Genomic DNA, 11,655 nt, shown 5'->3' on the forward strand with positions numbered 1-11,655 from the left:
CGGGGAGCGAGGGACCCCTCCAGGGTGCTCGGGACCTCTCCAGGGTGCTTGGCACCACGGCCGGGGAGGCACTCGGTGCCTCACGTGCCACCGCAATGCTGAGGGTTGGTTTAACTCGGGGGGGCAGGGAGGGTTAGCTCCAAGCAGCAGGGGATGATGACATGCTGGGCATTAAAATGCAGGGGAATATCCTGGAGTTCTCCATCATGGCGAGTTTGGCTCCATCACTCGCAGCACACAGTGCTGAGGGGGCTTTGGGAGGGACAGGGGGGTATACCCCAGGAGCAGCAGCCTGGGTCTCAGGGCTTCCCCTCTCTGCACGCTCCTGCGCCCCTTTGCCAGCCACTGCGGGAGGGATCCCACTGCCTCAGGCACACCAGGGAGGGTCCCCATGCCAGGGGCACAGGGTTGAAGGGGTGCAGGGAATAGGGTCCCCCCTGGCACATGGATGTGAGTCCCATGGCTGGGACTGGGAGCAGGGGGGTCTCGCACCAGGAAACAGAGTTGGACCCCATCAGTGTTGGGGGGGGAATGAAGGGCTTCTAGCCCATGACATGAGACTGGGCCATGGGTCAGAGGGCTTTTGGTGGTCTCATGAGCTTTGGGAGAGGTTACTGGCCCTGGGGGAGGAGTCAGGAAGTCGGGGGGTAAGCAAGGAATATGTGGGGGAGCAGGGAACATCTGGCGGATACAAGGAAATATCTGGGGGCCAGTGAGGTGGGGCAGGGTCCCAAGAAGCTCATGTCACCTGGGGGAGTGTCTTGCTGTCCTGGGACCTCTCCTGAGCCTCCCAGTGGTTGCAGCAGCCTGCGACCCCCCTGAGTCCCCCTGGCCGGGCTGCGCCTAACGGCCACGTCCCACTGCTGGTGGGGACAGACGGATGCTGCGGTTAATTGCTGATGGACAATGCAATTAACGTCCTACCCAGCCACCGCCATCTGTCCCGGCCAGCCCGGCCTCCCCACCCGGGGCTGCTGACATGCTTGGCTGGTCCCGGCACAGTTGAGACCCCACCAGTCCCTGGACATTGCAGGGGTCCTGCAAGGTCCTGACAGCTCTGGCACTCCTGGCACAGTGCCTGGGGCTCCCGGCACTGCTGCGGGATGACCCTTCTACTCAGACAGCCCCAGCCTGGGCAGCACAGTGGCACCTGTCTCACTGGGCTGGACAGACCCCTTGAGCCACCTGTGCCAGTGGCTGCAGTGACGTCTCCAGGTCTGCCAGGGCTTTCCCTTCTGAATGCTGCTGCCCTACCAGCAGTTGCCAGGCCATCACATCCTGAACCCCCCCGCTGCCATCCACCCACAACAGCCCCTCACTGCCCAGAAAGGGAGTGCCCACAGCACAGCCCACACCAGCAGAGGCTACGACACCAGTAGGCACAGCCCCAGACCAGCAGTGGCAGGTAGTGGCAACACGGGAACAGCACAATGGAGGACAGTGTCCCTGCCCAGTCCAGAGCCCCACTGATGGAGGGACAGGTTTCTCCTCATGTGAGGGATGCTCAGAAGCCCCCACAACAACAGCAGCACCCACTCCCCAGAACCAGGGGTCCACTGGCCCAGTGCTACACCCACATTGACCTCCTGGCAGTGTCGGCTGTGCCACCAGCATGGGGCAGCTCCGGGGACACCCCCATGGCCCTGCTCTGTGCCTGGCAGCACCATGGGTACACCCAGGCCCAGCACTTGCACCAGGAGTTGGTCAGACCCTTGGCACCCCGACATGCTTCATCACGACCTGCAGCAGCACACGCAGCCCACAGGAGGCAATGGGAGCCCACGGCCACGGTGGCAAGGCCAAGGGGCGAACAGACCACGCAGAGCTGCCAGCTGGTTTCAGAGGATTCTCCTTTACTGCCCTTGCAGGGGAGCCCTGGGTCCACACTGCTCCTTTTACAGACACTTCGCAGTATGTACAAGTTTAGTGTTTTGCCCCAAAAAAGAGACGTGTTTGGGTAACTGATGGACCCCCACTGTCCCGATGAGCGATGGTCAGGGTGTGGAGGGCCCCAGGAGTGGGGACTGCCCTGGAGCCGCGCGCAGTGGCACCTCATGCAAAGCCAAACGGGGTAATGAGAGCAATAATGACACCAGAGGCAGAGGGTAACATGACTGGATTTACAGGCGGCAGATGAGAGCAGGTGGGAAGGAGGAGATGTTTTGGAGATCCGCAGTGAGCCCGACACCACACCAGGAGGCCATACCCGGGGAGGAGGGAGTGTGTGGGGCAGGTGGGGGCCAGGTGACCCTGTGGATGCTTCTTGAGCCATTGGCTGCTTGGGCACTGTGGCCCCAGTCTCTGGCTGGGGACTCTGGCAAGTGCAAAGGGTGAGGGAGGACGTCCCTGTGTCCTCAGGTGCAGTCCCACCGGCCTCAGGGCGGGGGACGGGCTCCATGGCGGCGATGAGGGGAGGTGGTATGGACATCCAGCCACACTACAACAAAGCGAACAGAAAAGATGGGATGAGACAGGAAGAACAATCCATGAGATGAAGCCACCAAGCCCGGCCGTCAGTGCTGAGCAGTGCTGTGGGACCGGGACGGAGCGGGGAGGTCAGCGTTACCTGTGCTGGTGAGCACGGCCGAGCAGCTGCCGCCTCCGGGGCTCCCCTCGAGCCCATCCACGACCTGCTGATGTCAGAGACCCAGCTCAGGAGCTCGCCCAGCGGCACTGGGAGGTCTTTGTTGGGACTGGAAAAAGATGTCTGCCAGAGAGAGAGCGCATTAGCTCCGGCACACGGGGGAAGCCAGGGGGATGGAATTACCGCAAAGAAGGAAAAGGAGGCTGGTTTTACAGAAATCCGCCTATTTCTAACAAGAGCGTGTGCCAGGCTGCTACAGCATCCCATGGCCCACCCTGTGCTGCAGGGGTCCTGTGGCCCCCATACCCTTTGTTAGGGTCAGGAAAACCCCCACGGCCGGGGGTTTCTGGGTGCAGGAGCTGTGCAGACCCAGGCTGGGGCACGGGCTCTGGCAGAGCCCTGCCAATGGGTCATGGAGCCACATGAGTGTGAGGAAATCAACCTCAAGCAGAAGCACTTCCCAGATACACGGAGAGACAGACACACAGACCGGCCGACCGCGGCAGGTGCGTCCCAGAGGACAGGTGAGCGGGTGGGCTGGCGGAGGCAGGCACGCAGCGAAGCCCCTTGACGGGCGAAGCAGTGAGAGGAGGCAGGTCCCCCCGCATGGCGCAGAAGCACCGGGCAGCGCCAGCGCAGCACTTACGGTCGGGGCACCAGCTCCACGGCGTGGTGGTGGGGACGTGCCGGGAGGCCAAGGCAGGGAGATGGGGCAGCTCGGGGGCTGGGGTGCAGAGCCCCCTTCTCGCTGCACTGAGAGCGCGTGGAAGGGGTCCAGGCAGCAGCTTCAGGGCTGGCGTGGTGTGTCTGGCCGTCCAGTGCCGAGGAGCCCGCGATGTCCTCCTCTGGCACATTGGCTGCAGTGGGGTGCACCACAGGGCCAAGGTCATCTCCTCCTTTGGGATGCAGGGGCTGAAGCCGGCAGGTTAATTACAAAAGAGTGCTAAGTGGTTAGATCCAAACAGGGAACTGTTTTCCTGGTATCCGGCTCGGCCACGCCATGTGCGAGCAGCGGCAGGATTGGCGCAGCCAGGAGCAGGATCGATGTCCAGCTCTTGGGGCACAGGGAGGGGAGGGTAGTGTGTGTTCTTTCTTTTCTCTTAATATACAAACACTGTCAGCACATTCGCATATATTAATTTATTAGTCTTGTCTTTTTGGTTAAACTTGAGGCACTGCTTTGGGAGAAGAGTGGAGGTTCAAAATTAAAAAAAAAATACTAGTGATTAGCCAGCAGCGTTGCCACATGCGCAGCAGGTGAGGCGGCACCTCGGGGGGCTGGCAGGTCTCAGGCCACGGGGAACAGGGGCCCACGCACCTCGGGGCACTCCCTGCTCGCCTCCCACCCACAGCTTCTGGATGCGGCCAGGGCGGGGGCAAGGGCAGCCACCGCCATGGTGCCCTGGGTACCCCCCGCATATCTGCGCCCGAAACTCGAGGAGGAGTAGGAGGAGGAAGAGAAGGTCAGGGAGAAGCCGGAGCCAGTGGCGTCGAAACTGCCGCGCCGGGAGCCTGAGCGGGAGCCGGTGCGAGAGCCCGAGCGTGATCCAGAGGTGGAGCCGGCGCTGCTGACGTTGTAGGGGCTGTAGTAGCCCTTGCTGGATTGGGAGGAGGCCTCCAGCAGCCGCAGACCGGTCCCGTCCTCGATCATGCTCCGGTCCATGGCGTCCTTGTAGGAGATCTTGAGCTTGGTCTTGGGGCAGGTGAGGTACTTGGAATAGGTGTTGACATCCCGCAGCTTCTGGGCAGTCCGCGCATCAATGGTGCCCTTCTGCAGCGCCTCATCCAGGGAGACACGGCCTGGGGCATCGGGCTCGATCAGACCTCCCGTCAAGTACTGCACCTCCAGGAACCGCTGCCCAGCCTCATAGTACAGCCAGCCCTTCTTCAGTGCCTGCGCCGCCGACATCTTCGTCTTGGTCCGCGGGTCCTCAAAGCCGTAGAAGGCCTTTTGCGCCAGGTTGATGCGGTCCACCATGATCTTGTCAACCAGGCCCTTGGTGACCGCATCAGCGACGGTGCACTTGTCACCGGTGTTGGGGTCAATGATGCCCCCAGTGCAGGCCTGGGCTTCCAGCAGACGCTGCCCTGTGATGTTGTCCACCAGGTTGCGGCGCATTGCCTCCGTGATGGACACCTTCTCCAGAGTGTCTGTGTCCAGGATACCCGCCACTGGCCCAGTCTCCTCAGTCGGGTCAGTCCACATGGAGATCTGGGTCCGTGTCAGGGCTGGGCTGACGGTGTAGGAGGAGGAGGATCCTACAGAGGACGACCGTGACCGGAAGCCGCCCATGTTGCCAGAGAGCATGTCAGCAAATTCGGTGATGGAGAGGGTGCCCGAGCGGTACTGGTCCAGGGCTGACTGGTCAATCAGACCCTTGCCAATGGCGTCATCGATGTCATACTGGCGCCCTGAGCGCCTGTCGATGATCATTGACTTCACTACGCCATCGGAGGACGAGGTGGTGATCTCCTCCCACTCGCACTCCTGCTCTGACAGCTCCAGGTAAGTCTGGTGGTCAATGAGGCCCTTGCGATAGGCTTCGTACACGGACATCTCCTTGCCCGTCTCTGGGTCAACAATCACCACCCGGCGCTTGCGGACGGAGGACTTGGAGGAGGTCTTCCTCTCCCGCTTTTTCTCCTTCAGAGGCAGGAGGCAGAGGCCAGTCTCTGGGTCCGTGATGCACCGCTCCATGAGCTGCAGGTAGGTGAGGTTCTCCTCCGTGTTGGGGTCAAAGAAGCCCTTGGTGTCGTCACTGGGGTCCAGCAGGATCTCATTCATCTCCTCATCAAAGAGACCTCTCTTGTAGGCCACCTCCACAGGCAGGCGGTGGCTCTCCTCAGGATCAATGATGCCTCCTGTGGCAATCTGCGCCTCCAGCAAGCGGATCCCATGGTCCTTCAGGATCAGACCCTTCTTCATGGCCTGGAAGAGGGAGATGAGCTTTCCAGTGTAGGGGTCCCGGTAGCCGGTGACGGCCCTCTCAGCAGAGAGCAGCTTGTCCTTGAACTCGGGGCCCACAATGCCCATGCGCACAGCTTCCTCCACCGTCAGCTTGAGGCCCTTGATGGGGTCGATGACGTAGCCTGTGGCCGCCTGCGCCTCCAGGAGCTCAAAGGCAGTGCCAGGCCGGATGATCCCCTTCTTCATGGCCTGGTAGACAGACAGACGCTCCTTTGTGGAGTCCACAAAGACACCAGCAATGCAGCTGGTGCCCTCCAGGAACTTCTTCAGGTTCTTAGAGACCTCCTCGACAGAGGTGAGACCCTCCTGGAGGCGCTGGGCTGTGGCTTCGTCCATTACCTGCGAACGGACCAGTTCCTCCACAGTGATCTGTTTCCTCAGCCCCCGGAAGGTGAGCTTCCGTGTGTCGCAGAGTGGGAGCAGGAGGAGCCGGGAGTTCTCATCCTTCCGGCACCGTTTCAGCAGCTGCGTGTAGCTGAGCTTCTCATCTGTGGAGGGGTCCACGTAGCTGCGCACCTCGCTGGGCTCCGACAGCATGTCATACGTCTCCTTGTTGATGAAGCCCCGCTGGTAGGCGACCTCCAGGGGCAGGTGGAAGCCCAAGTGCGGGTCAATGATGCCACCGGTGGCAATTTGGGCATCCAGGAGCTTGAGGGCCTCTTCGCTGGGAATGAGATCCTTCTTCATGGCCTGGAAGAGGGAAATCTTCTGTTCACTGTATGGGTCTCTGTAGCCAGTCACAGCCCTCTCTGCAGACAGGAGCCGGTCATGGATCTCTGGCCCCACCACGCCCTTCCTGACTGCCTCATCAACGGTCAGCATTTCATTCTTTGTGGGGTCAATCATGAAGCCGGTGGCTGCCTGGGCCTCCAGGAGGGAGCGGGCCACTTCGGAGTTGATCAGCCCCTTCTTCAGCGCCTGGTAGACACTGAGCGTCTGCTTGGAGGAGGGGATGTAGATGCCAGCCACGCAGCCCGACCCATAAAGGTACTTCCAGACAGTCTCCACGTCCAGGAGCTCCCGGAAGGTTTTGGAGCCCTGCTTCAGCAGGTTGTAGATGTCCTGTGAGATAATCCTGGCCTCAAAGAGGTCCTCGGCTGTGATGCGGCGCCGGACGTAGTCAAAGGATGTGAGATTCTGCTGCCGGATGATCTCAGTCTTCTCAATGATCTCGATGATAATGATGATCATGCGCTCCTTGGACACGCGGCCTGACTGGAACTCCTCCATGAGATGTTTACGCTGCTCCTCGGGCAGCAGGTCCGAGTGCATGATCTCCCACAGTGACATGGAGGAGCCTGCCCGGCTGCCCACAGGGATGTCCACCTGCGTCTCCTCAAACACCTTCCGTGTCTCTGCTTCTGTGTACATGTGGGTGGTTTCCACCACTTTCGGCTTCTCAGGCTCCCGCAGAGGCAGCAGGTACAGGCCCGTCTCGGGATCCTCAATGCACCTCTCCTTCAGCTGCAGGTAGGTGAGGTTCTCCTGAGTGTTGGGGTCGAAGAAGCCCTTGGTGTCATCAGTGGGGTCAGACAGGATCTGATTCATCTCCTCGTCAAAGTAGCCACGCTTGTAGGCCACCTCCACGGGCAGGCGGTGGCTGTGCACGGGGTCGATGATGCCACCGGTGGCAATCTGGGCCTCGATGCTCCTTGACAATCAGCCCTTTCTTCATGGCCTGGAACAGGGAGATGGTATCGCCCGAGTAGGGATCCTTGTACCCTGTGACAGCCTTCTCGGCCGACAGCAGCTTCTCGTGCAGCTCAGGCCCGACAATGCCAGCCTTCACTGCCTCGTTGACGTACAGTTTACGGTTCTTCACAGGGTCGATCAAGAACCCAGTGGCTGCCTGGGCCTCCAGGAGGACCACAGCAGTGCTGGGCCTCAGCAGGTTCCTCTTCATGGCCTCGTAGATGTTCAGCTTCTCCTTGGTGGCCTCTACATAAACACCAGCAATGCAGTCACTGCCATGCAGGAATCTCCTCACCGCATCTGTCTCAGAGAGGTCCTTCACCGATTTCTTGCCTTCCTTCAGCTGCTCGTACTGGGTTTTGCTGATGATGCAGGACTCCAGCAGCTCGCTGGCTGGTACCGGTGCCCGCAGACCACTGAATGTCAGTTTCTCCTGCTTTTTGGTCTCTGCCTCCTCGATGATGGTGATCACTATCTTGATGATCTTCTCGATTGTCACTTTGCCAGTCTTGTACTGTCGGAGCAGCTCCCGCCTGTGCTCCTCCGTGAAGTATTCGGAGTGGATCAGTTCCCAGATGGTCATCGTCTGGCCCTTCATGCTGCCCACTGGGACCTCTATGGTTGCTTTGTCAAAGCACTCCTTGGCTTGGCTGTCGGTGTAGACCTCCTCCTGCTGTGACTGGATTGCCTTGTCAGACAGGGGCAGCAGGCACAGGCCAGTCTGCTTGTCACGGTGGCAACTCTTCTGCAGCTGGGCATAGGTGAGGTGCTCCTGGGTGTTGGGACAGTAGAAAGCCTTGGCATCATCTCGGAGCTCAGCCAGCGCCTTGTTTATCTCCCGGTCGAAGTAGCCGCGCTTGTAGGCGACCTCAAGTGGGAGCCGGTGACTGTTGACAGGGTCAATGATGCCACCAGTGGCAAGCTGGACATCCAGCAGCCGGAGCCCAGTGTCGCTGGGGATGAGGCCCTTCTGGAGTGCTTGGTAGAGGGAAACCGTCTGACCTGTGTAGGGATCCTTGTAGCCGGTCACTGCCTTCTCTGCTGACAGCAGCTTCTCGTGGAACTCTGGCCCCACCACCTCAGCCTTCACTGCCTCATCCACTGAGAAAAGTTTGTTACCCACAGGGTCGATGATGTAGCCAGTGGCAGCTTGCGCCTCCAGCAGGGACAGGGCAACCTCTGGCTTCAGCAGGTTTCTCTTCAGGGCCTCGTAGAAGGTGAACTTCTGGCCAGTCGACTCCACCAGGACGCCAGCGATGGCATCCGTGCCCTTCAGGTACTGCCGTACGGACTCCATCTCTGCCACATCCTTTACAGTCTTCTTGCCCTGGTGCAGCTGGTTGTAGAGGTCCTTGTTGATGATCTTGCTCTCCAGCAGCTCAGCGGCGGGCACAGGGCCCCGCAGGCCCTCAAAGCACATCTGGCTCTTTTTCTCACTTTCCTCCACAACCGTGATGACGATCTTGATGATCTTCTCCACCGTGATCTTGCCAGTCCTGTACTGCTGGATCAGGTCCCGCCTTTGGTCCTCAGTGAAGTATTCAGAGTTGATGAGCTCCCAGATGGTCATTGTCTTCCCTTGGAACTTGCCAAACGGTGCTGTCACTGTGGCCTTCTTGAAGACATCCTTGGCTTCCTTGTCAGTGTAGACCAGCTCTCTAGCTTTGGCTGCTTGGTCAGTGAGGGGCAGGAGGCACAGTCCTGTGTCTGGGTCAGTCACACACCGCTCCATGAGCTGCAGGTAGGTGAGGTTCTCCTGAGTGTTGGGGTCGAAGAAGCCCTTGGTGTCATCAGTGGGGCCAGACAGGATCTGATTCATCTCCTCATCAAAGTAGCCACGCTTGTAGGCAGCTTCCACAGGCAGACGGTGACTGTTGACAGGATCGATGATGCCGCCGGTGGCGATCTGGGCCTCGAGAAGGCGGATGCCGTGATCCCTGACGATGAGATCCTTCTGCATGGCCTGGAACAGGGAGATTTTGTCACCTGTGTATGGATCCTTGTAGCCGGTGACAGCCCGCTCGGCCGACAGCATCTTGTTGTGCAGCTCTGGCCCGATCACTCCCTCTCGCACTGCCTCGTTCACTGAGAGCCTTGCATTCCGCACAGGGTCGATGATGAAGCCAGAAGCAGCCTGTGCCTCCAGGAGCACCAGTGCTGTGCCTGGGCTGAGCAGCTTCTTCTTCATGGCTTCGTAGATGCTCATCTTCTGATTGGAGGGTTTGATCAGCAGACCGGCAATGCTGCTCTTGCCCTGCAGGTACTTCTTGACATCCTCCCTCTGAGAGAGCTCGCCCACACTCACGACACCCTTCGCCAACTTGTCTAAGCTCTCCCTGCTCAGAATGCCGGCATCAGCCAGCTTCTCTGCTGACACCTTCTGCCGGATGCCGTCAAAGGCGAACTCCGGCTCCCCATTCTGGGCTAAGCCGTCCACTGCATCCCGGCCATTGGGCACAGCCTTGATGTCCAACAGCTGCGTTGTCGTAACCACGGCCTCCCCAGGCAGGTCATCGGTCTGGATCATGATCTCCCGTCTCTGGGCCAGGGCAGCCTTGTACTCCTCCTGCATCTGCTCGAGCCTCTCCCTCAGCTTCTTATTCTCTTCTTCCAGAAGTTTTTCCTGCTGCTGTCGCTGCCTCTCCAGCTGCTGTAGCTCCTCCTGCTTGTGCCGGACATTTTCCTCAGCTTCTTTCTGATGCTTTTTGGCTTCATCTAACATAGCTTTCAACTGCTGCTTCTCCTGCTCCATCTCCTGCTGCTGCCGCTCCTGCTCTGCCTTCAGGTTCTGGGCTTTGTTCACCTCGTCCTTAAAGAGCTTCTCCAGCTTCGATTTCTCCTCCTCAATTAATTTCTCCTTCTGCAGCAGGGCATCCTTCTCCGTCAGGAAGCTCTGCTGGAGGAGCTGCGTCTCCTGACGGAGCTGAGCCTGCTGGGCCACCTGCATCTGGGGTGGGAGAGAGGACAGTGGTCAGACACCTAGGAGGTCAGTGGGGGACTGGGGGTGGGCTGAGGCAGGGGGACAGGCGGCAGGGGTGGCACGGAAGTTACCCACACACTCCCTCCATCAGGTAAGAGTTAAGGAGCAGAGCCGAGGTTAGGGAGCCACACACAACATGGGGCAGGATGAGCAAGGGGAGGACACAAGGGAACCCCTGGCATTAAGGCTGGGAGCTGGACACAGAGAGGAACACGGCAGGATGTGCCATGGGGTGGAAGAGCTGGCCCAGGCAGTGGGGATCCCCCCTCCACGGCTCCCGGGGTTTGGGGTCCTGCTCCGACGCTGCCTGAGGGGTTTGCTTCACTGCCCGTAGCTCTATGCACATCCCTGACCTGCACGGGGGGTCCTGCCCCACCATCCCCAGTGACGGTCCTTGGGGACCTGGCCAGAGATGGTGTGGACTGGCTGGGGAGAGGGACAGCTCCCTGTGTACCACCACCACTAAGGGGGACCCGCAGCCCAGTACCTCCTCTGCTTTCTGCTGCAGCAGCGCCGCCTCCTGCTTTAGCTTCTCCTTCTCCTTCTCCAGGTCAGCGATGGCCTTACGCAGCTTTTCCGCGTCCTCATCGCTCTGGTGCCGCTGGATCTCCAGGGTGTGCACCATCGTCATCTTCTCCTGTGTGGCCAGCTCAGTCTCGTGCAGCCTCTCACTGATCTCCTCCACCAGCTTCTTGAACCGCTTGGCTTCCTCCTCAGCCTTGGCCTGGGCCATGCTCATCTCCGCCACTTGCAGCTTGAGGCGCTCAGCCTCAGCCGTGATGTCCAGCTGCCGCCGGCGCTCGGCCTCCAGCGTCTTCTGGAAGCCCTCGGTCTCCTCAGCCAGGCGCTGCTGCATCTGTTCCTTGTCCTCCTGCAGCTTCTTGGCGTGTTCCTGTGCCAGATCTTTCTGCTTCTGCAGGACCTCAGCCTCAGCCCGCAGCCGCGTGGCCTCCTGCACCGCCTGCATCTTCTCCTTCAGCATCTTCTCTGCCAGCGCCCGCTGCTGCGCCAGGTCGTCCTCAGCCAGCTGCCGCATGCGGGCGGCCTCCTGCGCCTCCACACTCAGCCGGGCCACCTCCTCTGCCACCTGCTTCATCTTCTCTGCCTCCTCCGCCAGGAACTTCTGCGTGTTGTCCTTGTCCTTGAGGATCAGCGCCTTGTTCTCCTCCTCAATGCGGCTCTTCAGCTTGGCCAGCTCTTCCATCTGCACCCGGACCTTGAAGAGCTCCTCCTCCACCTGGGCCTTCTGCCGGACAGCGTCTGTCACCTCCTCCTTCAGCCGCTGCAGCTCCTCATCCAGGATGCCCTTCTGGTGGTCTGTCTCATCCAGCTGCAACTTCACCTTGGTCAGCTCCTGCTCCACCTGCGCCTTCTGCCGCAGTGTCTGCTCGGCAAACTTCTTGTGCTTCTCCATCTCGGCGTCGGCCAGCT

The 11,655-nt window shown here is 60.1% G+C and overlaps 2 protein-coding genes across 4 annotated transcripts in view; both read right to left on the reverse strand.

Annotated features, from left to right (window-relative positions):
- Positions 1 to 281: 281 nt before the first annotated feature.
- Positions 282 to 3,612, reverse strand: LOC108448427. Of its 3 annotated transcripts, none has more exons than XM_017741219.1 (3): positions 3,231 to 3,612; positions 2,567 to 2,707; positions 282 to 2,437 (listed from the first exon to the last, which is right to left on the reverse strand). In XM_017741219.1, the coding sequence occupies exons 2-3, from the start codon at positions 2,621 to 2,623 to the stop codon at positions 1,568 to 1,570; spliced, it is 927 nt and encodes a 308-aa protein (XP_017596708.1). In that variant the 5' UTR covers positions 2,624 to 2,707; positions 3,231 to 3,612; the 3' UTR covers positions 282 to 1,567. The 3 variants fall into 3 exon arrangements, with proteins under 3 accessions (XP_017596708.1, XP_017596706.1, XP_017596707.1); XM_017741218.1 differs by having other exon boundaries at positions 1,553 to 2,437; positions 2,988 to 3,612; XM_017741217.1 differs by having other exon boundaries at positions 2,567 to 3,612.
- A 97-nt stretch (positions 3,613 to 3,709) lies between these two features.
- The window catches only part of LOC103620438 (plectin), a 28,681-nt gene continuing 20,735 nt past the window's right edge, over positions 3,710 to 11,655 (reverse strand). The window contains 3 exon segments of the mRNA XM_017741214.1: positions 3,710 to 7,197; positions 7,199 to 10,191; positions 10,712 to 11,653. Of these exon segments, the coding sequence (XP_017596703.1) occupies positions 3,873 to 7,197; positions 7,199 to 10,191; positions 10,712 to 11,653 (7,260 nt within the window). The 3' untranslated portion in view covers positions 3,710 to 3,872.

Source organism: Corvus brachyrhynchos, unplaced genomic scaffold (assembly GCF_000691975.1).
Source record: "Corvus brachyrhynchos isolate BGI_N302 unplaced genomic scaffold, ASM69197v1 scaffold308, whole genome shotgun sequence".
NCBI lineage: Eukaryota > Metazoa > Chordata > Aves > Passeriformes > Corvidae > Corvus > Corvus brachyrhynchos.

What these genes read in the sequence shown, in the direction of transcription:
- LOC108448427 (XM_017741217.1), bottom strand. Translation starts at nt 2,851, where the DNA reads ATGGGATGCTGTAGCAGCCTGGCACACGCTCTTGTTAGAAATAGGCGG. An exon ending in GGCCGTGCTCACCAGCACAG is followed by an intron (nt 2,438 to 2,566) that starts GTAACGCTGACC and finishes GCTTTGTTGTAG; the next exon opens with TGTGGCTGGATGTCCATACC.